Source organism: Geotrypetes seraphini, chromosome 1 (genome assembly GCF_902459505.1).
Source record: "Geotrypetes seraphini chromosome 1, aGeoSer1.1, whole genome shotgun sequence".
In the NCBI taxonomy this organism is placed as follows: Eukaryota; Metazoa; Chordata; class Amphibia; order Gymnophiona; family Dermophiidae; genus Geotrypetes; species Geotrypetes seraphini.
Window position 1 is genome coordinate 115,604,678 of NC_047084.1, and position 21,655 is coordinate 115,626,332.

A 21,655-nucleotide genomic window follows, 5' to 3' on the forward strand; every position below is an offset into this window, starting at 1 on the left:
GTCCACAGAATAATTCTTTTATTTCTGCCAGTCCATAGGTGTAAAAAGGTTGAAAAACACTGGTGTAGAGTAATGTTTGTCCGTTGTTTTGGTCTTAATTATTTATCAAAAGCATCAATGTAAAGGAAGCTTTTGAGGGAGCTTTTAAATCTTTCTAATACTGTTTCTTCTCTGAGATGGATTATTAAGTGATTCCATTGCTGGGGAGATGTAACTGAAAAGATTTCAGTTCGCCTGTATTTATGTAATGTAATGTAATTTATTTCTTATATACCGCTATATCCTTTAGGTTCTAAGCGGTTTGAAGAAAATATACATTAAGATTATAAATGAGAAGTAAGAAGGTACTTAAAAAATTCCCTTACTGTCCCGAAGGCTCACAATCTAACTAAAGTACCTGGAAATTAATAAAGAAGAGAAAATAAAGATGGTTGAAAAAAGAAAAATTCTATGTGAACTTATAGGATGGAAATTAAACTGACAGTGAAGAACTGTATGAAAAATACATATGGAATTCAGTTAGAGAGGGTAGGTTACAATCTATTTATGGTATTTGTTTAATTGGAAGGTGTTAAGGTGGGTAATTTGGGGGAAGGTTATCTGAAGGTAGGTGAATCTTCTGGAGGTAAAAGAGGAGGGGTTAAGATATTTGGATGAATTTTTTGAAAAGCAGGGTTTTGATTTCTTTTCTGAATGTTTTGAAGTTGTCTGATATTGTCATAAGATTGGAGATGGAATGGTTGATTTTTGCTGCTTGTGTTGCCAGAAGGTTGTCAAACATTTTCTTGCGTTGTGTGCCTTTGAGTGGGGGGAAGGCGAAAGGGTTCGAGGTTCTTCTGTGTCTTGAGGTGGAGATTTGGTTTAAGCGGTTGTTTAGATAGGAGGGGGAAGAGCCGTGTAATGCTTTGAATATCAGGCAGTGGAATTTGAATTGGATTCGTGCTTGTATGGGTTGCCAGTGAGAGTCTAAGAAGGCAGTTGTTATGTGATCATATTTTTTGAGTGAGTAGATCAATCTGAGGGCGGTGTTTTGTATGGTCTGGAGTTGTTTTATCATAGTGGCTGGACAAGGAAGATTTAGGGAGTTGCAATAATCCAGCAGACCTAAGACTAGGGATTGGACGATTAGTCTAAATTGTGCTTGGTCAAAGAATTTTCTGATTTTGCGGAGATTTCTCATGGTTAGAAAAGCTTTCTGGGTTGTTTTGTTGATCTGGGGCTGCATTGTGCAACATCTGTCTATCGTAACTCCTAGGAGTTTTAATTCAGGTTGTATTGGGTATTTGGTATTTTTGATTTTCAGTTCAAAATGACCTTTAAAGAAGGGATTGTAAGGAGTTGCTGGTTTGTGGATCTTAGTGTTAGATTCATTAAGGCCACCGATCAAGTTCCAACCACTTAGCGACCCCCCTATGCGACCCGATTTCCCTCCAACCCGATTCACTAACCTCTGTCCTGATCATCCTCTGATCCATGCATTCAAATGTAGGCAGGCAGCGATTCACTCACCGAAAACCTGCAACACCGACTGGGCTGGCCAATCACAAAGAAGCGACTGCTGGGGACCAGTCGGCCACTGCTTTCCGACTGCAAATCCTGCTCTCTGCCTGCTGTCTGCCCCCCGACTCTCCTGCGATTTTCTCCTGCCGTTCTGCTCTGCCCCGAATCTCCCTGCCTCTCTGCCTTTTGCCAAACTTTAAAAGAGATGCAGACAAAATAAGATATAGACAAGTAATATTTAACTCTTATTTAGCCCACAATATTTGGAGATCAAGAAAGGAAATAAATTTCAAATCAACTATTTAGATTATTAGAGTAATGACATAAGATAACCCATTTCACAACCAGATGGAAGGTCATATCTAATTAGTCATGGAAACCACACCTTCTTTTGTTAATTTTAATTTCTTCATCTCTGATCTGTATCAAGTTATCATTGTATACTTGTATTATTATAAAAATTCAATAAATAAAATAAAAAAAAAGAGGTGCAGACTGTGGTAAGAATGTGATGTGTTGATGGCAGAGACATCCAAGATGGCGATCTGAGAGCAGGACGCGCTGAGCTGCGTGTCCCAGGATCGCATTTGTTGGAACTTTTCTAGCGGTTTTCACTTACCGCGATGCCGAAGAGACGGGGGCCGGAGTGCCGCTTCTGCCTCGCGGCGTCCTGGAGCCCTGGGTCTCGGGAACATACACGAACTCCTGCGGCGCATGCAGGAGGTCACAGCGACGTCGGATGGCGGCCTGCAGAGGACACAGGGAGGGAAACCCGTTGTGGATGCTCCTGGGCCCGATACTACGCTGAGCCCCGACGTTAGGGCACCGCCCCCACAGCCCCAGACGACCAGCTCTCCCAGGGGCGGGGAAACCCCGGATTCACTGGTTTTCTCCTCTCCAGAGGCAAGGAAGGATTTACTGGAGAGCTCGGAGGTTGGGGCCCACCTTTCCAGGGCCCCCATGGAGATGTCTGGGGGAACACCATCTCAATATGAGGGGAAAGGACAGAAGACACCCCTCGAAGGACTTCAGGACGGTGAGCAATTTACACTTACACAAACTCCAATTGTACTGATTAAACCTGCAGAAGTGACTTTAGACTCTATTTGGGACTTAATGGCTGGTTTTGTTAAAAATATTACTCCTACATTTCAACAAATTGAAGGGAAAATTAAGGAACACGATAAGGAACTGAAGAACTTAAGAGAAGAAACGAATACTTCTAACTCATCTGTTCAAAAAATAGAAAAATAAATTGTATCATCGAAACAAATTCAAGAGACCTTAGTTAAAGACAATATTAACCTAAGGAAGAAGATTGAAATGCTTGAGAACAACTCACGTAGCAATAATTTAAGGTTAATTAACTTTCCAAGACTCGAGTTAGTAACACCTAGAGATATGCTTAAGAGATATCTAGTGGAAAATTTAGAGATACCCGAAGATTCATTACCACCATTTTCACGGGTTTATTATTTGCCTGATAAAGAACAAAATCAACAACCAAAAGTAAAATCTTCAGATCAAGAACCCTTAAACATTTCACAGATTTTAGAAACATCGGAGAAGGATTTAGCATCACCAGTCACTATGATTATTACTTTAGCTTTGCCAATTGATAAAACATGGTTGTTAAAACTTTACTTTAAAAATAGACAAAAAAGCTTTTTTGGTTATAAAATACAAATGTTCCCAGATTTGGCACGGGAGACACAAAGGCGCCGCCGTGAATTTCTTCTTTTGAAACCTGGGGTTTTATCTTTGGGGGCAACTTTTTATTTGAGACACCCGTGTAAGTGTATTGTATATTACCGTACTCTTAAATATGTGTTTTTTGAACCATCACAACTGACCAAAAGGGGAATGGGAATAGGGAAAATGTGTAGAGGTATGAAATAGGTAATATGGAAATATATTTTGGGGGAAAGGGAGGTTAGGGAAGGGGGAAAGGGGGATGGGAATAGGGGAAATGTGTAGAGATATGAAATAGGTAATATGGAAATATATTTTGGGGAAAAGAGGGGTTAGAGAAGGGTGAAAGGGGGATGGGAATAGGGGAAATGTGTAGAGGTATGAAATAGGTAATATGGAAATATATTTTGGAGGAAATGGGGGTTAGGGAAGGGGGAAAAGGGGATGGGGAAAGGGGAATGGGAATAGGGGAAATGTGTAGAGCTATGAAATAGGTAATATGGAAATATATTTTGGGGAAAGAGGGGTTAGGGAAAGGGGGATGGGGAAAGGGGAATGGGAATAGGGAAAATGTGTAGAGGTATGAAATAGGTAATATGGAAATATATTTTGGAGGAAATGGGGGTTAGGGAAGGGGGAAAGGGGGGATGGGAATAGGGGAAATGTGTAGAGGTATGAAATAGGTAATATGGAAATATATTTTGGGGGAAAGGGAGGTTAGGGAAGGGGGAAAGGGGGATGGGAATAGGGGAAATGTGTAGAGATATGAAATAGGTAATATGGAAATATATTTTGGGGAAAAGAGGGGTTAGAGAAGGGTGAAAGGGGGATGGGAATAGGGGAAATGTGTAGAGGTATGAAATAGGTAATATGGAAATATATTTTGGAGGAAATGGGGGTTAGGGAAGGGGGAAAGGGGGATGGGGAAAGGGAGGGATGGGAATAGGGGAAATGTGTAGAGGTATGAAATAGGTAATATGGAAATATATTTTGGGGAAAGAGGGGTTAGGGAAGGGGGAAAGGGGGATGGGGAAAGGGGGGATGGGAATAGGGGAAATGTGTAGAGGTATGAAATAGGTAATATGGAAATATATTTTGGGGAAAGAGGGGTTAGGGAAAGGGGGATGGGGAAAGGGGAATGGGAATGGGAATAGGGAAAATGTGTAGAGGTATGAAATAGGTAATATGGAAATATATTTTGGAGGAAATGGGGGTTAGGGAAGGGGGAAAGGGGGGATGGGAATAGGGGAAATGTGTAGAGGTATGAAATAGGTAATATGGAAATATATTTTGGGGGAAAGGGAGGTTAGGGAAGGGGGAAAGGGGGATGGGAATAGGGGAAATGTGTAGAGATATGAAATAGGTAATATGGAAATATATTTTGGGGAAAAGAGGGGTTAGAGAAGGGTGAAAGGGGGATGGGAATAGGGGAAATTTGTAGAGGTATGAAATAGGTAATATGGAAATATATTTTGGAGGAAATGGGGGTTAGGGAAGGGGGAAAGGGGGATGGGGAAAGGGGAATGGGAATAGGGGAAATGTGTAGAGGTATGAAATAGGTAATATGGAAATATATTTTGGGGAAAGAGGGGTTAGGGAAAGGGGGATGGGGAAAGGGGAATGGGAATGGGAATAGGGAAAATGTGTAGAGGTATGAAATAGGTAATATGGAAATATATTTTGGAGGAAATGGGGGTTAGGGAAGGGGGAAAGGGGGGATGGGAATAGGGGAAATGTGTAGAGGTATGAAATAAGTAATATGGAAATATATTTTGGGGGAAAGGGAGGTTAGGGAAGGGGGAAAGGGGGATGGGAATAGGGGAAATGTGTAGAGATATGAAATAGGTAATATGGAAATATATTTTGGAGAAAATGGGGGTTAGGGAAGGGGGAAAGGGGGGATGGGAATAGGGGAAATGTGTAGAGGTATGAAATAGGTAATATGGAAATATATTTTGGAGGAAATGGGGGTTAGGGAAGGGGGAAAGGGGGGATGGGAATAGGGGAAATGTGTAGAGATATGAAATAGGTAATATGGAAATATATTTTGGGGAAAAGAGGGGTTAGAGAAGGGGGAAAGGGGGATGGGGAAAGGGGGGATGGGAATAGGGGAAATGTGTAGAGGTATGAAATAGGTAATATGGAAATATATTTTGGAGGAATGATAAAAATCTGTATGGAAAATTACTATTGTGAATGTAATTGTAATGAAAAAATAAAGTAAAGAAAAAGTCGCTGCTCTTCGATGCAAATGCAGACCATCTACAGAAGGTCTGTGCATGCGTCAGGATCGCTACAGAGCGATCCCGGCGTTCGGTTGGGGGCATGATTCCAATCGCCCTCATTTTCATCCGATCCATGCCCTTAGTTAATCTAGCCCTTAGAGTCTCTGGAGTAGCGTGCAAAATAAGAAGCCTGTCCCCAAATACCAGTAATTTTGTCTGTCAGATTTTAAATGTTAAGAGGGCCAGTTTGTAAGAAATTCTGTGAGGCGCTGGTAGCCAATGAGCTTTTTTTAGGACTGGCGAGATACGGTCGTATTTCTTAGAATTTGTAATGATTTTTATTGCTGTGTTTTGGACTATTTGTGGTATGTTATACATGAGTTTATCTAAGGTCCCAGCGGTACCCATTATATTGGCATAGGACAGGGTATATTCACATTATACTAGGGAATTAGGTGCAGGATATAGAGCCACTTTAAATTATATTAAAAGAATGATTAATGGACTTGCTATCTGCCGTGAAATAGCAGTGATTTCAGTGAGAGGCAAGCTGGCTTACAACATCTGCCATGAATTAAAAGTGACAGTAGAAAAAGGTCGATTGCTCCTGTAACTTATTTGCAAAGATAGTTTGTGGATTTCGCAGAAGGGATTGATGTTCCTGTAACGTTCCTGCCATGAAATGTTAAGTGACGGTACGCAATCTGAATCTCTGCTATGAATAGCATGCCATCTGCCCAGGAGCTGAGCTTATCTGTCACCCTTCCCTACACTGTTTCTTCAGGTTTTATTTTAACCTTTCAGATTTATTTGTCTAAAACCCAATTATTCCATTTGAAGCCCAATTTTGCACAGCTTTTGCCTTAGGTAGGAAAAGGGCCATTGAAGCCGGGCTGTTCAAAAAGTGTAAAGTATTTTGCAAAAAGCTTACTAAACACGAGGAGGGGCATAATCGAAAGGGATGTCTAAGTCCGTTTTCGTCTAAGTCGCAAGTCGTCCAAAGTAAAAAACAGCCTAGGATACATTTTCGAAAGATACGTCCAACTTTTTTTTACTTTCGAAAATCGTCTAATTCTACGTCCTGCTGATCTGATGGTCCAAGCCGCTAAATCGTCTATCTTTATACCACATTTCTGTCCAACTTTTCGTCCAAGTCAAAAACGCCTAGAACAAGCCCTGTTGGACGTGGGAGGGGTCTGAAAAGTGATGGACTGAACAGCCAGACATGCCACCTAAATAGTGGGGTACCTTACAGGGCACTGCTATGAACTTCACAAGAAGGGTGCCATGTCTTCTCCTCACTACAGCTCCCTTATAGGTGACGGTGAGCCCCCCCAAACCACCTCCAGAATCCCCTAGACCCACTTATCTACCACCCCAATAGCCCTTATGACTGCAGGAGCCACTTAATATGCCAGTAAAAAAGGGTTTTGGGGGTGTATAGGGGAGTGCACATGTTTAACTATCAATGCAGTGATTACAGGGGCTTATGGGCATGGGTCCTCCTCTCCATGAGTCCCTCACCCACCTTCAAGATGGCTTAAGCCGCATCTGTGCTGGATGACTAGGATTTCCTATGCTAGGCTGCCAGGTGATGGTCTAGAGGCTGAATTTTAAAGGTGTGATTACGATTTTTATGAGGTTGGGGGGGGGGGTGGTGATCAGTGGGTTAGTGTGGGGGGGGTCTGTTTTATGTGTTTTCAGTGCTTATCTGGTGACTTTAGGTGGGTTTTTGTGACTTAGACCATATTTTACATGGTCTAAGTCACTGTTTTCAACCTTTTTACACCTATGGACCGGCAGAAATAAAATAATTATTCTGTGGACCGGCATCGGTTTGTGGACCGACGGTTGAAGAATACTGGGCTAAGTCGTGGGCCAGACCCCGCCCATCTCTACCCAATGTCCACCCCAGACGCCGCCCCCATAATAGTACTAATTGCACCTTGCACGTCCTGTGCCTCATCTGGAAGCCTTTCCTCTGACGTTGCAACGTCAGAGAGAAGGCTTCCGGTTCAGGCACAGGACGCCCGTAGGAGCCACTGCCCGTGGCTTTGTGCACTGAATCAGTGAGGAAGAGGGAGCTGGCTCAAAGATAACGCCGCATCGATCGCACCGTGGACCTGATGCACGTGCTGGCCCTGTGGACCGGCACTGGTCCATGGACTGGTGGTTGAAGAACACTGGTCTAAGTCACAACCTCCAAGTTCTGTCAATCCTGGGCTGTATAACTTTCGGTTATACATGCTGTACGACTAAGTCTGAGCTGGCCCACGTCCCGCCCAACTCCCACCCTCGACACTCCTCCCGAAACGCCACGTTTAGCTTTGGTCATTCAGCGGCACTATGAAGGCCTAGGTCATTAAAAAATATGTCCAAAACCCGTTTTTATTATTGGCACTTGGACGTATTTGGGAAATGTTCGTCCAAGTGCCGACTTAGGCTGATTTATGGACATTTTTCTCTTTCGATTATGAGCCCCACAGCTTTTAGTAAAATGCATAATAGGCTGTGAAACAATATGCCTATATTCAGCTCCCTTCCCTTCCTGCACTGCTCTGCATCTTGTCCCCCCTCTTTCCCTGCCCTGTCCCCTCCCCCTCCCTCCTGATGCCTTGCAGACCTCCACCTGGCTTGCCGTAAGACCTGGAGGGATCCTCCCGCCTCCTGCCCTGGCCGACTGTGACAACTTTTACCTCCTTCCCGCCTCCCACGTGTACCTTTCAAATCCTTGGTTGTCCAGCAGCGAACCAGGGCAGGAGCGATCTTCCCGCACCGTGAACGGCTGCCACGAGTTCTCGTGGCAACCTTATGAGTTCCCACGGTATCGTAGTTGCTCTGAGAACTCGTGGCAGCCATTCAGCCAGCAGCTCTGCACGGGGCTGTAGCGCAGGAAGATCGCTCCTGCCCAGGTTCACCACTGCACCACCAGGTCTTACGGCAGGCCCAGTGGAGGCCTGCAACAAGTCCGAGAGGGGGGCAGGTGGGTGCTGACCCAAATATAAGCCGAGACCCCAATTTTTGGGCCATTTTTGGGGGCACAAAAAGCTTGGCTTATATTTTAGAGAGAGCCATTATCCCCCCCGCTAAATAACCCAGTCAGCGGCTTGCCTGGCCACTTGCACAATATAGTTGGTCAGTACCAATATTCATTGGCTGACTGGCTAAGTTTAGTGACCAGACAGATCGACCTAGATAGCAGGTCTGTCTTTGACTTAGTTGATTAGCCGAAGAATAGCAGCTTAGCTGGCCATGTCAAATTCGGCTGAACAAAGCCCAGAAAGTCAGTTCTGGTCACCAGATATACTACTACTGAAACTATTTATCTAATATAATAAAACCCTAAGCCGCGCATGCGCACTCTTACCTGCGTGCTCCCGTTTTCCGTGTGCTGTAGGTCCCCGCAGGTAGGAGTGCGCATGCGCGGCTTAGGGTTTTGTCGGCTTCAGGTGGCACGGAGGCTGTCAGCTGCGGCGGCTCTTGGCGTCTGCAGGCCGCCGCGGCTGTCGGTGGAGAGCAGACGCGAGGTAAGGGGTGCTGCTGGACAGGGGAAGAAACAGGGGGAGGGGGAGAAAAAGGAAGGGAGGCCTACTGCTGGACGGGGGAGCAGGAAAGAGGTGCTGATGGACGGGGGGAGATTAAAAAAGGGCTGCTGCTGGATAAGGGGGAGCAGTGAAGGGGTGGTGGTGGACACAGGGAAGATAAAAGGAAGGGAGAATGGGTGGACAGCCGAGGAAAAAGAAAGACAGAAATACAGTGGTACCTTGGATTACGAGCATAATCCGTTCCAGGAGCATGCTCGTAATCCAAAATGCTCGTATATCAAAGCAAGTTTCCCCATAGGAAATAAGGGAAGCTTGCTTTGATATGTTCCCAACCCCCACCTTCCCCCCCCGAGGCCAGCAGCGCTGCTCCCCCCCACGAGAAACCGGCATTGCTCCCCCCGAAGGCCCCCTCCGCGAACCGGCCCCCTCCCTCCCGCGATCCGGCACCCCCCCGCCGCCATCGGGCACCCCCCCCGCCGCCACCGGCACCCCCCCCGCCGTGACCTGAGATCCCCCAACCCACCCGAACCCTCTTCTTACTTCCCGTGTAGCCTCCGCATCGGCATCGGCACCGGCACCAGCATGTCCTGTGCGTTGGGGCCGGTGCCCAAAAATCTGCTTCCTGTGCCGGGCCTTGAGCATGCGTGCATGCTCAAGGCCCGGCACAGGAAGCAGATTTTCGGGCACCGGCCCCAACGCACAGGACATGCTGGTGCCGGTGCCGATGCGGAGGCTACACTGGAAGTAAGAAGAGGGTTCGGGTGGGTTGGGGGATCTCAGGTTGCGGCGGGGGGGTTGCCCAATGGCGGTGGGGGGGGGGGGGCGCTCGTACAGCAAGGCAAGCTCGGTTTACGAGGCACCAAGTTTGCGAATGTTTTGCTCGTCTTGCAAAACACTCGCAAACCGGTGCACTCGTAAACCGAGGTACCACTGTACAGAAAGCGGCTAAGGGGAGAGAGAGAGAAAGAAAGAAAGACAGACACACACACATATATTCTAGCACCCATTAATGTAACGGGCTATAAGACTAGTTATTTCTATAATGCTACCAGGCACACGCAGCGCTGTACATTAAACATACAAGAGACGGTCCCTGCTCACAAGAGCTTACAATCTAGCTATGACAGACACACTGGACAAAAAGGGGAGGGGGGATCTTTACATGTTGCACATGTGGGAAGTATGAAGGTGGCTGATGGGCAATATTTATTTATTTAAACGATTTATGAACTGCTTACAATCGAAGCGATGTACAAAATAACATACATAACATAATGACAAACCATAAGTACTGTAGATCAGTGTTCTTCAACCACCGGTCCATGGACCAGTGCCGGTCCACAGAAATTTCCTTCTGGTCCACAGGGCCAGCACGTGCATCAGACCCAAAACAGTGTTTTTCAACCGCCGGTCCACGTTGCGATCGATGCGGCGTTATCTTCGAGCCAGCTCCCTCTTCCTAACTGATTCAGTGCACAAAGCCACGGGCAGTGGCTCCTAGGGGCATCCTGCGCCTAAACCGGAAGCCTTCTCTCTGACGTTGCAACGTTAGAGGGAAGGCTTCCAGATGAGGCACGGGATGTGCAAGGAACAATTAGTACTATTATGGGGGCATGGTTTGGGGGTGGAGATTGGGTAGAGATGGGCGGGGTCTGGCCCACAACTTAGCCCAGTGTTCTTCAACCGCCGGTCCACAGAATAATTCTTTTATTTCTGCCGGTCCATAGGTGTAAAAAGGTTGAAAAACACTGCTGTAGATGATGGGGTGGAGGAGAGAGGGGACCTATGTGTGGTAGGATTAGGATTTAAAAGCAGCCTCCAAAATGTGAGCTTTCAGCCTGGACTTGTAAACCACCAGAGACGGAACCTGACGTACTGAGTCAGGCAGATTATTCCAGGCATGCGGTGCAGCATGATAGAAGGGACGGGGACGGGAGTTGGCAGCAGAGGAGAAGGGTACCGACTGTATCAGATGAGTGGAGTTCCCAGGGCGGAGCCTAGGGGGTAAGAAGAGAGGAGAGATATTGAGGAGCATGCTTGAAGGTCAAAAAAAGGAGTTTGAAGTGGATGCGGAAACGGGCAGGGCGCCAGTGAATATGGACCCGGCATTGAATTTCTCGCCTCGCTGTGTCCTTCGGTCTGAAAATCAGGCCCAGTGCGATGCCATGTCTTTGTGTGGATGAAGATGTTGTGAGCAGAAATTTCCGGTTAATAACTCTTCACATTCTTTTTCCCACTAATACTAGTATAAGCCACGTGGGTCCCATGTCGGAGAGCAGCCCTGCCAGTAGCAGCAGTGCGAAGAGCCAGGAAAAGACCCTGTTGACCACGGAACAAGAGGACGCCAGGTGAGATGGGAGATGCTGGGCCCAGGCTCCCAGGCTTGTTTATTTATTTCAAAAATTTGTATTCCGCATCTATATACAGTGGTGCCTCGCATAACGGACGCCTCGCACAGCGAACGCTGCGCATAACGAACTTTTTGTCTTGCTCCCTATAACGAACTTCGTTTCACACAACGAAGTTGCCCGAGGGGCCCGGGGGGGGGGGCGGAACTACTCTCGCCGCTTCCTAATGTGAGCCGGAAACAGCAGCACCCTCACCTTACCTCGGATGCCGAGTTTTCCGGCTTTCTTTTTCGGCCAGCCACACGCTTTCAGGGAGCAGCACATGCGCGCATGCTCTGTTGTTCAATCTTCTCCTCTGACGCAACTCCAGCAGCTGCGCGTGCACAGCTTTTTGAGATCGTGCCGGGAGCCAGACCCGCTGATGCACAGCAGCAGTGAATATTGTGCAGACAAACTAACCTGCTGGTACAGCCGAAGAGGGAGGAAGGAAAACTGTTGAATTTCTTGGGGGAAAGATGAGGAGTTCTGGCCAGCAGGGGAGGGAAAGCTGGACAGTACGGGGGAGGAGCAGTAGGGAAGGCAAGAGATCACTGCCCTCTCCAGCCAAAATTTTCCTTTTCAGAGGGACCCCGACATGGCATCCATTCTCACAAACTGCCTGCGGCTGCCCCGAAGTTTTCCCTCTGCTGCAACTTCCCGTTTCTGATAGGGCAGATCGCCGCAAAGGGAAAGCTTCGGGGCAGCTACCGGCAGTTTATGAGAACAGCTGCCATGTCGGGGTCCCTCTGAAAAGGAAAATTTAGGTGTTTAATAAAGAAGTTTGGATCGCAGGGCCCCTTAGATCTATGCTCCCCCCTCTTACGCCAGCCCTGGGACCCTTCTGACAGTTTCGGGCCCTAGGCAAGTGCAGAGCTGCACTCAAGTGGCTAAAGAGCCACATGCGGCTCGCGAGCCGCGGTTTGCCGACCACTGACCTAGGACAACTGGAGGGTCAGGTGATTTGCCTAGAGTCACATGGAGCTGCAGTGGGAACTGACCCAGTTCCCGAAGTTCTTAGCCTCCTGCAGATCGTGCGGCTGGGTGAGGGAGAAGGCTGGCAGGCTCTGCATGTGAGGTGAGGTGGAGGGAGGGAAATGTAGGGCTGCAGAACGAATTATTTTGTTTTACAGGTATTCTTATGGGACAACAGGGCTGCAGAACGAATTATTTTGTTTTACATGTATTCTTATGGGAAAACGCGTTTCACACAACGAACGTTTCACATAACAAACTTGCTCCTGGAACGGATTAAGTTCGTTGTGTGAGGCACCACTTGTATATATAAAATCGGAGGTATGTGTGTGTGTGTGTGTGTATGTGCCGCGATCACGCAAAAACGGCTTGACCGATTTGAACGAAACTTGGTATGCAGATCCCTCACTACCTGGGGTGATATGTTCTGGGGGTCTCGCGGCCCACCTGCACACGTGGGCGGAGCTACAAACATAAAATCAGATTTCACCCATTCATGTCAATGGAAAGGATGTAAAAAGCTGCCATTCTCACAGTAATTCCAACTATAAAACACTTTCAATGACACTATAACCACTAGGGACATCGTTTCTATTCTACCACGGACACCATACATATAGAGTTTGTATGTTCTAACTGTGTTTGTAACTGTTTCCTTCATGCACCCCAGTTCATAATGTTATTACATTACACGAGTACTCATATATGCTGAACTAGGAACACAGGTTCCATTCTAAACCGGGAAAAATCTGCATGGAGTTTCTTTTCAACCTGAGTTTCCACATATTGAGTTGTTTAAATCAATACTGAAACTTTTGGATGCCACTTATTCCAACAGATCTTCCTTTTCAGTTTAAGAGATTGCAAATTCCAGTGAGACTTGCATTCTCTATCACAATCAACAAATCACAGGGACAGACTATTACATACTGTGGAGTGGATTTAAGATCCCCCTGTTTTTCCCATGGACAACTCTATGTTGCTTGCTCAAGGTTGGGTTCACCCAAGAATTTATATGTTCTTGCTCCTGGAGGTGAAACTAAAATTGTTGTTTATAATCAAGTTTTGTGTTAGTTGTATTGTATTCATTTTGTCAAATATTTCACATTATAATTTGATTATTGTACTTTTTATAAAGCTGTAAAAAAATAATTTCATTCACCACTATAAAGTATCTTTATTTGAATCCATTTACAGTGTTATTGCTATAATTAAATACCCGTGCAACGCCGGGGCATCAGCTAGTAATCTATAATTCTAGGCGGATTACAATTAAACGATCGCAAAATTGATACAAGACTAATACAATACTATAACCACATACAATAACGTTCTTTTTATCGCCTTCCAAATCCTTAATGGTTTTACTCTTTTCAAGTTCATCCAAGGCTTGTATTAAAATATTTGGAGGGCCATAATCGAAAGGAACATCTAAGTCCATTTTCGTCTAAGTCGCAAGTCGCCCAAAGTAAAAACCAGCCTAAGACACGTTTTTGAAAAATACGTCCAAAATTTTTGTTGTTTCGAAAATCGTCTAACTATACGTCCTGCCAATCTGATCGTCCAAGTTGTTAAATTGTCCATCTTTATACCACATTTTTGTCCAATTTTCTGTCCAAGTCCAAAACGCCTAGAACAAGCCTGTTGGTCGTTCAGTGGCACTATGAAGGCCTAGGTCGTTTAGAAATACGTCCAAAACCCGTTTTTATTATCGACACTTGGACATATTTTGACAGTGTTCGTCCAAGTGCCGATTTAGGCCGTTTTTTGGACATTATTCTCTTTCGATTATGAACCCCATACTGTACAGTAGCACTATATCCCAAATGCTCTGTCAAACAAGACAGTTTTAAAACTTTTCTTAAAATCATTAATTGTTTTCAGCTCTCTCAACTTCAAAGGTAATGCATTCCACAATAGTAGACCAATTACAGGCAGTTCCCGGGTTAAGAATGGGTTCCGTTGAATTTGTATGTAACTCGGATCCTAGTATTCTTCCCACCTTCTCCACCTCCTTGAAGCCCCTCTTACATTCCTTTCCATCCATCCCACTGTTCCCTCTCCACCACTACATCCAACATTCCTCCCTCTCATCTCTCTCTTCCCCATGCATCTCTTCCTCGCTCCTCTCCCACCACCATGTCCAATAATTCTCTCTCACTCTGTATGCCCAACAATTCTCCTCTTTCTTCATCTCCTCATGTGCACCATCTCTCTTTTCCTCTCTGACACCCAATTCTCCCTTTCTATTCCCTCCATCACCTCAGCATCTCTTTTCCTCTCTCCCTCCTATGGCTTATGCTCTTTTCCCTCCCTCCATTCTGTGCCCCAAGTTCATACTCCTTCCCTCCTTCCTTCCGTCCCTTGTCCGAAGTTTGTGCTCCCTCCCGAGTCCCAACGCGCCCCTCTTTCTCCCTTCATTCTGTGCCCCAAGTTCATGCCCCCTCCCTCCTTCCTTCCGTTCTTTGTCTGAAGTTTGTGCTCCCTCACGAGTCTCAATGTGCCCCTCTCCCTCCCTCCCATGTCCCAATGTGACCCTCTCCCTCCCTCCATTCTGTGCCCCAAGTTCCTGCCCCCTCCCTCCTTCCTTCTGTCCTTTATCCAAAGTTTGTGCTCCCTCCCTCCTGAGTCCCAACATGCTCCTCTTCCTCCCTGCCGTATCCCAATATGCCCCTCTCCCTCCCTCTATTCTGTGCCCCAAGTACGTGCCTCCCTCCAGTGGGTGTTTACCTTCTTCTGGCCACAGTTGCTTCTCTGCAGAAAGCCACGGGCAGCGGCTCCTACGTGCGTCCCGTGGCTGAGCTGGAAGCCTTCCCACTGACGTCTAAATTGCACCAGTTTATTAAGCACTGGGACGAAGGACTAATGCCAAATTTTTTTCGCTATCTGAGGTGGGTTTGAACACCAGAGAGGCAAGCACAAATTTACCCTGATTCATTGCTCCTCCAAACATGCACTTATAGAGTATAGAGTTTATAAAGTTTATTCATCTGTATCCTGCTTTTTCGAAAGCAGATCGCAGCAAATACTTGCACAGTATTTTTTTTTAAAGCACTAATTAATACACAATACATACTTAAGACAAAAACCAATCAGCAGCCAGCGCTGAAACATATACAATGGGATTAATTCCCATATTTCATCTTACAAAACAAGCGCCTCTTCAATAATCGCTTAAAATTACATAAATTTCCCTGCATTGGAATCTTATTCCACTTCTGAGGGCCCACCTTCAACCTCAAATGCCTAACTGGCTGACAGTTATAGGGTCTAGAACAGGGGTGTCAAAGTCCCTCCTCGAGGGCCGCAATCATAGAAACATACAAACATAGAAATTAACGGCAGATAAGGGCCACAGCCCATCCAGTCTGCCCACCCTAATGACCCCATGAATATGCATGAGCTCTATTAGCATACAATGAAAGCAGTGCATGAAAATAGATTTCACGCATATTCCTTGTGGAAATCCTGAAATCCCGACTGGATTCCATCCCTCGAGGAGGGACTTTGACACCCCTGGTCTAGAACGATACATTGTGGCCGTTTAAGAGTCATCAATTCTGCGCAGCCCTTTCTTCGTGGGACTGTTCAGCGCTGCGCTTTCATTGCGGGGGTTCTGTTCAGTATGACCCGGGGCTCTAGCATATGGCACATGTAGGGGGGACGATGCCCCCCACACCCCCCATCAGCTCTCAATTGTGGAGCATATGATGGTGGGGGGGTGATGCCCCCCTGCAGCCCCTGATCCAGCGTGTCTCAGCTGGCAATACCTCCCCCACCCCCCTCCATCCAGGGCTCCACCTCACTTCAACAATGCCCCCCCCCCCACATACACACACTCCACTTCAATCCAGCATGAAAGGCAGCACTGAACAGTCCCGCGATGAAAGGGCTGCGCTGAATGGTCACATGCTGCAGTTCTAAATGCCACAGAATAGGTTTAAATTCAGATGAGAAGATTTCTATTTTTTAAATGTGTAGACCTTCTAGCATCATTTGAACTTCCCTTAAGTTACATATTTGTAATGTTATCCAAATAGTTTATTGTTTATTGGAAGTTTCTATACCGCTACTAATGACAGGGGAGTCAATTCTGAGCGGATTGCATGAGCTTCCGTAAAGGTGTTACAATACAAGAGCTAAATATACGTGTTGGTTCTTATTGCTTAAAGAAGCTTCATTTGGTCTTTTAACTATGACGTCCATTTCCTTTCTCCAACAGACAAGTGGACTGGGACACATTTCTGAAGGAAAATGTGACCTTTATCCTTGCTGCTCGCCCAAATAGCACTGCCATCCACCTGCGGCCGCCGGTATAGACACCCAGCAATGACGAGAAAGATGTCGCCAACCAACATGAAAGATTCTGCCCGAAGAACCCTGCGCAATGCATGAAATAAGAGGTGGATGCAGAACTGGGTTGGTGGGGCTGTGTCGGAGAAGGGGAATCTTAACGCGAATACGTCCATTACTGCAAAACTTGACCGATTTCTTCATCCGCGCATGGGACATTCTTGCAAAAATAAAGAAAATAAATACATTCAGTTCTCTCTCCCACTGACCCTTCAAGCTCACAGGTTGGGCAACGTTTTCCGACTAGTCAGAATGAGACCAGAATTGTTCAGCTTGTGATGATGGCTAATGGTGGAAGCTGGACTTCGCAAAGACTACCTGAGGCTGCTAGGACTGTGCATTGTATATGGGGGAACCGAGAAGGATGAGTGAGCTCAGACCGAAGGCTGGAAACTGTCCTATACCCAACAGAGAGGATCATATGGATTTCTTGATGTACGAACTAGAACTACGGTTGAACACGAGGCGAAAGTCTGACCTGAGGGAAGGGGATGTCAGATACGATTAAGGCTCACTCAAGATAAGAGGAAGGGAGCCATAATTTGCAGCCTTGATAAACCTCGAGAAAATTTTATCCCCCAACCTCATCATCTATCCTCATGCACTCCAACAGAGTCCCAATTATTCTCCAGATCAATGATACCCTACAAATTAATATCTCACCCTTTCCTCCTTTCTTACCAGTCTCCAACATTGAAATAGTGTGCAATGTATCAATGACTGATAGTGTAATGAGACAGTTTTGCTTCTGTTCTTTTTCATACACACGTTTTTCTTATTTTGGTCTTCAGCATTGTGAACTGTGTACATAAGGTCTTTGTTAGATATCACATTTCCATTGCTAAACTATAGGTGGGCTATCAAAGCTTTTTATTTTTATTTTTTTGCTAAATTTAATATACATTCTCAAACCTGTTGATACATTTCATCTGTGTTTCTAAACTTTACTCAGTATTCTGTACTGGTTTTGATTTTTATGGTTAATATGGATGCACGGTAAAGTTTTTGACCAACCCAACTTGAGCAAGTCTCCAGTGGGGTCCACCATTCTCTGATACCTATTCTCCTACAGAAGGGCATTTCTTTAGCCTGATTGTTTTAAGATTTAATGGATTTCCATCTCTACAATATTCACAGTCTTCTTGGACTACGGGGCTGTTTACCATGGGTTTCAGCTCCAGTCTACAAGGCAGAGTCCCTACTCTTCGGAAGCACAAAGCAAATCGACCACAAACCCTTATTGAATTCTCATTCTCTGTATTATGTATCTGTGCAGAAAGTCTTTCTATTGCCAGGCACAAGTACAAAAAGACATTAACAGTTTTCTGTTAGGTGTTCACTGCCTCTAAGATTTCTGTTCAGATACTCTCGAACAGATAGAGGCCTTGGCTAGGGCATAGTTTTTATTAATAACTCAACTGACTTCATCTTGCATAATACTCAGACCTTGAATGAAACCTATGGAAAGGTCCCTCACCATTACCTAAGGGTTGTTGTATTCTTTTCTATCACCTCTTTCCTTCACAGCCAGTCATACCACCTACCTAGGCTATATCCCGAATAAAGGTTCTAGAGTATTTGTAAACTTATGTATAAACTCAACAGATGATTATAAAAAAAAAAGGATATGTATATATATGCTAAAGTAAAACCCGTGTCGTGAAAGGGTGCAGAAGATGTTCCACTGGAGGTCCTTCCTCCTTCTGGGTCATACCATGTTATAGAATGTGCTGTCTATTAGAGAATGACACGGGGACAAATTTTCCCACGCCCCCGCAAGTTCTTTTCCTGTCCCTGCAAGCTCCGTCCTCATCTGCACAAGCCTCAAACACTTTAAAATCCTAAGTAGCAACATTCTAGAGCTGAGATTGTGATGTCATGATGCCTCATTCCACCAATGCCTAAGCTCCGTCCTCACCTGCACAAGCCTCAAACACTTTAAAATCATAAGTGTTCGAGGCTTGTGTGGTTAAGGCAGACCTTACAGGAATGGGGCAGGGACAGAGACAACGTCAAAACTCACGGGGACAGGATGGGGAAATTGAGTTCTTGCGGGGACGTCCCCGTGTCATTCTCTACTGTCTATTTAAAGCATGTTTGATAGATAGTATATACCCATATATATAATACTTTAATATAAACCCATCCGAATATAAACCGAGTTAACCTTTTTCCCCCAAAGGAGAAAAGAAGGTTGACCCAAATATAAACCAAACTCGCGCCAGTCTTGCAAAATTACTATGGGAAAAAGTGGCTTAGTGGTTAGAGCTGCTGCCTCCGCACCCTCAGGTTGTGAATTCGATCCCAGCCTGCTCCCTGTGACTCGGAACAAATCATTTAATCCCTCCATTGCCCCAGTTAGACTGTGAGCCTGCCAGGACAGATAGGGAAAATACTTAAGAATACCTGATTACTATTCAATATATTGTAACTGCTTTGGGTGAATCCCTTCATGAAAAGGCGGTAAATAAACAAAGCGATCACTGTGGGGACTCATGGCAGCCATTTTGAGTCGTGAGACTGGACAGGGCAGGAGCATTGGAGGATTGCTCTTGCCTGGCTCACCTCAGAACCAGCAGGGCTTAAGGTAGGCCTGGGAAGAGAACTGTGATGGGTGTGAGAAGGGGAAGACTTGAATATTTTATTTAAAATATTTATTTTCCGCCTTAAAACCTTACAATAAAACATTCATAATCAGTTGAACAAACACATCATGATACCGAATGCTCACCAATCTAATCTAATCTAATCTAAACCTTAAGTTTATATACCGCATCATCTCCATGAGTATGGAGCTCGACACGGTTTACAAAAACTTAAATAATAGGTAGAGAAGAAAAAAAGGTTTACATGAACTTATGTGTAGAAGGGAGGAGAAAAAGGGGGGGGAGGATAGAGTTACAATTTGGTGAAAAGCCAAGTTTTCAGTTGTTTGCGGAATAATTGAAGGGAGCCCAGGTTCCGCAATGGGATGGTGAGGTCGTTCCAAAGACCTGTGATTTTGAAGAGAAGGGATTTTCCCAGTTTGCCTGCATAGTGGATGCCGCATAGAGAGGGGAAGGCTAGTTTATACCTTTGGGCAGTTCTGGAGGAGTCAGGACTGGAGGAGTTGAAAGATAGTGGGATAAGGGGGGGGAGGGGGGGAGGATGCCGTGAATGATCTTAAAAGCCAGGCAGGAACATTTGAAATGGATTCTGGAGATTATTGGGAGCCAGTGAAATTTGGCAAGGAGTAGGAAGGCATGGTCAGATTTGCGTTTTGAGAAGATCAGCTTGGCGGCAGTATTCTGGATTAGTTGGAGTCTTAGAAGACTTTTTTTTTTATAGATTTAAGTAGATGGTGTTGCAGTAATCTAGTTTGGAGAGGATGATGGATTGGACAAGGATGGCAAAGTGTTGTTGGCTGAAGTAGGATCTAACTTTCCTCAGCATGTGGAGGCTGAAAAAGCATGATTTTGCCAAGGAGTTGAGGTGGTCATTGAGGGAGAGAGAGGAATCGATAATGATGCCAAGGACCTTGCATGAGAATTCAAGCTGTAGTGCATCACCTGTGGATAGTGCGAAAAGGGTGGGCAGGTGTTCGAATTTTGGGCCGATCCAGAGTAATTTTGTTTTTGATTCGTTTAGTTTCATATGTACCGAGAGGGACCAGGCACGGAGTCTCATTATGCAAGCTGTAATGTTTTCGTGGAGGTTGGTGAGGTTCTGGTCAGTCTCAAGGAGGACAAGGATGTCATCTGCGTAAGTGTAGATTGTTTCAAGGGGGGATAGTTGAAAGAGTTTCAGGGAGGACATATAGATGTTAAAGAGAATGGGGGAAAGGGGTGATCCCTGAGGGACACCGCAAGATGGAGTCCAAGGAGTGGACATGGAGCCATTTGTGTTGACGGTGTAGGAGCGGGAGCGTAAGAAGTTAGAGAACCACATTAGGACGGTGGAGTCAATTCCAATCTCGGAAAGTTGGTAAAGTAGTATGTCGTGGTGGACGACATCAAAAGCAGCAGAGAGATCGAATTGTAATAGGACAGTGAATTTGTTACCAAGTTCATAGTTCTTCTTTTCAATTAAATGCCTGGATAATTTCCTAAACCTCAAAACATCACAAACACAAATTCCCAGACATATCATTCCACATAACTGGGCCACTGAAAAGGAGGATTTTGCGGTATCAACAAAACGTACCTCTTCGCGTCTTCCCACGTCTAACAATATTCGACTTTCAGATCTCAGTGTATGTCCTGGCTTGTACATGTATAAGATTTCATTAAAGTATCCGGGCAATTTACCATATATCCCCTGATATACCAATTTTATTAACTTATAATTTATTCTAAATTGGACTGAAAGTCAATAAAGCTTCTTCAGGATAGGTGAGATATGGTCAAAAACATGACAAACCCATTAACATTCGAGCAGCAGAATTCTGTATAAGGCATTGCAATAATCCAGTTTTGACAACACCATACTCTATACACTTCTCCCTCCGTATTCGCGGTTCCAGAAATCGTGGTTTCGATTATTCATGGTTTTTAGCATGCTGGCTCCTCCCCCACAAATTACATCAGCTTACATAGAGAAATCGCTGATTCCAAGCATTTATAGAGAAATTTGCCGATTCCTGGCACTTTCTTCACCGTGTTTTTGCCTCTCCTTCGGGAACATGCCAGGTCTCCCACCATGTTATTCACGGTTTCACCATATTCACAATGGTTTTTAATAGAAAACAGAAAATAACATATCAAAAAGTTATTTGCGGTTTTTCTGTATTTGCGGTTCGGTTAATCCCCTATCACAGCAAATACGGAGGGAGAAGTGTAGTATTTCCTGAAAATCCCATCCAATAAGCACTACCCTCAGCAGAACCAGAACGTACGCAGGTAAGGCTAGACTTAAGGGCTGCCGTGCGAGCGGACTGCTGGGCACGATGGACCACTGTTCTGACCCAGCAGCGGCAATTCTTATGTTCTTATGTAGTGCAAAA

General features: G+C 45.3%; 1 protein-coding gene across 2 annotated transcripts in view; it reads left to right on the forward strand.

Moving 5' to 3' along the window:
- PHF24 (PHD finger protein 24) overlaps positions 1-16,658 on the forward strand; it is a 73,800-nt gene extending 57,142 nt beyond the window's left edge. Inside the window, exons 6-8 of one of the 2 annotated variants that reach the window (XM_033918209.1) lie at positions 8,617-8,619; positions 11,209-11,310; positions 16,544-16,658. In XM_033918209.1, coding sequence (XP_033774100.1) covers positions 8,617-8,619; positions 11,209-11,310; positions 16,544-16,640 — 202 coding nt within the window. In that variant the 3' untranslated portion in view covers positions 16,641-16,658. The remainder of the gene's footprint in view (positions 1-8,616; positions 8,620-11,208; positions 11,311-16,543) is intronic. The other variant, XM_033917337.1, reaches the window with a different exon arrangement.
- Positions 16,659-21,655: the final 4,997 nt, after the last annotated feature.